At 40.7% G+C, this 2,051-nt stretch overlaps 1 protein-coding gene across 1 annotated transcript; it reads right to left on the bottom strand.

The window, feature by feature from the left end:
- Nucleotides 1-254: 254 nt before the first annotated feature.
- Nucleotides 255-1,730, bottom strand: LOC136467400 (salutaridine reductase-like). The gene is made up of 5 exons (XM_066466088.1): nucleotides 1,696-1,730; nucleotides 1,268-1,511; nucleotides 1,092-1,157; nucleotides 766-960; nucleotides 255-641 (listed from the first exon to the last, which is right to left on the bottom strand). The coding sequence occupies exons 1-5, from the start codon at nucleotides 1,728-1,730 to the stop codon at nucleotides 255-257; spliced, it is 927 nt and encodes a 308-aa protein (XP_066322185.1).
- Between the last annotated feature and the right edge of the window lie 321 nt (nucleotides 1,731-2,051).

Below are 2,051 nucleotides of genomic sequence, written 5' to 3'. Positions count from 1 at the left end.
ATTTTCAATTTTGTCTGTGCCGCATAAGAGTGCAATCATGTAAAAAAACTATGTCTTCAGTGTAAATGTTGAACATTTGTATGGTTATCCCGATACAAACTTGTGTTATAAATTCATTTCATTCAATTATCTCTATCGGTACAAGCATAGGTTGATACTATATATTGCAATAACTTTATTCCATGGCAAACCCTTTTTGGGTGTTTGAAAGAAACATGAGGGGCACATCCTATGGTTAATCACCAACATAAGAGTTACACGAATGATGCAACCACTGTGCAGTCCAAGTATGCTCCGGTCATGCCTCCCTTGGGTATGAGAGCCAGAACAAGAGCTCCTCTTGCGCCCTCCTCAACCGTGAGATCTCCGTTGTGGAAGTTTAGGTCTGTGCTGACAAAGCCGGGATGCACACAATTTACGCATAGTGGTGGGTGCTTCTTTGCAATGATTCTCGAATAAGCATTGAGAAAAGCCTTGGACACTTTATATGCAGGGATCCCTCCTTCAGTCGGCCACCCATGGGGTTCTAGTTGGCCATTCTGGAAGTCCTTGAGGAACAATTCTGACAGCTCATCTAATCTCTCTACAGATAGGTTATCGATGTTGTTGAGCTCCTTCTTAAGTTCCTCACCACTGAAAAACTGAAGCCATGTAATTAAACAGATTAGTGTTTTGTAAATGCAAAATGCGGTACCTTTATCCAACTGTCGAATCTAGTTCTAGCATGGCTTTGTATCATTTCTTGAAGGCAGTGAATTTAGTTACCCTGAGTAGTCCGGCATGAGCTGATATGTTTACAATTCTTCCGTGCGCTGAGAGGTGCAGGAGAGGAAGATGCGCTTCTGTGACAATTTTGGTGCCATGGTAGTTTGTTCTCAAGCACTCCTCTGCTTTATCGTAAGGGTCTGTGGTGTGCCTCCTGATCATTTCTAGCTTTTCCAGAGCATTCATGCCTGCAAGCTATTTTCCCTGCATGGAAAATTGTTAGTCTCTTTCATTGTAGGAGGTATCAAGAGGATAATAAATATATAATTCTGTAAGTAGACGTAACTGAAAGTAAAATGGAATTGCTTATAAAGTTACAGACTAACCTCTAACCTAAAAGATTCTGGATCGCTGATCTCTATTTTGCACCCAGCAATTGCTGCATTGTTGACCTGAAAACAATCAAAGCAGCAACTACCAGTGAATCATGATCAATTCCGAACCCTTCACATGTAGTGTAGTGAAGTTGGAAAGGGAAATTATTAAGAAACGAAGGCAGTACCAATATATCCAGTTTGCCAAATTTCTCCCGGATAAAATCAGCGAGATGTGCAGCACTTGAGAGATCTCCAACCTCCAGTTGATGAAACAGGATGTTGGATAGTCCCTGCGCTGCAAGATTTTTTACCGCTTCTACACCCCTCTTCTCGTCCCCCGCTGTCAATATTACCGTGACTCCTTTGAAAGCAAGCTGCTTGCATATTTCTAACCCAATCCCTCTATTCCCTCCGGTAACCACGGCCACCCTGAACAAAATATAAAAGAAAAGTGTCCTCAAAGTTTTAGGATACACACAGAAAATGCCAAAGTTTATTTATCATATGTACTTTTGAATCGGAAATAGAATCTCAATAGCTTAGACGGAGTACTAAATGAGATCCAGAGCTGTGGATGGAGCATATATATTTAAGAAGATTGCGAGATGCTCACTCTTTTTCATATCGCCCGCGTACGTGTCCTTCCATGTCTGAGTGTCTGACGGGTAGCTGATCTTGTAAAGTCACTTTGTTTAAGAAGTTTGTGGATACAGCAGAGCTGTGATTTGATATACGGCACCAACACCTGGAGCTTCGCTATAAGCCCATGTTTAGTTGGTTGAAGTTTGGAAATTTGGCTACTGTAGCAATTTCGTTTTTATTTAGCAATTAGTGTTCAATTATGGACTAATTAGGCTCAAAACGTTCGTCAAGCAATTTCCTATCAAACTGTGCAATTAGTTTTTTTTTCCGTCTATATTTAATACTCTATGCACGTATCGCAAGATTTGATGTAATAGATACTGTAAC

This window comes from Miscanthus floridulus, chromosome 7, assembly GCF_019320115.1.
Source record: "Miscanthus floridulus cultivar M001 chromosome 7, ASM1932011v1, whole genome shotgun sequence".
Classification (NCBI taxonomy): Eukaryota; Viridiplantae; Streptophyta; class Magnoliopsida; order Poales; family Poaceae; genus Miscanthus; species Miscanthus floridulus.
This window is presented reverse-complemented; position numbering and strand designations above follow the sequence as displayed.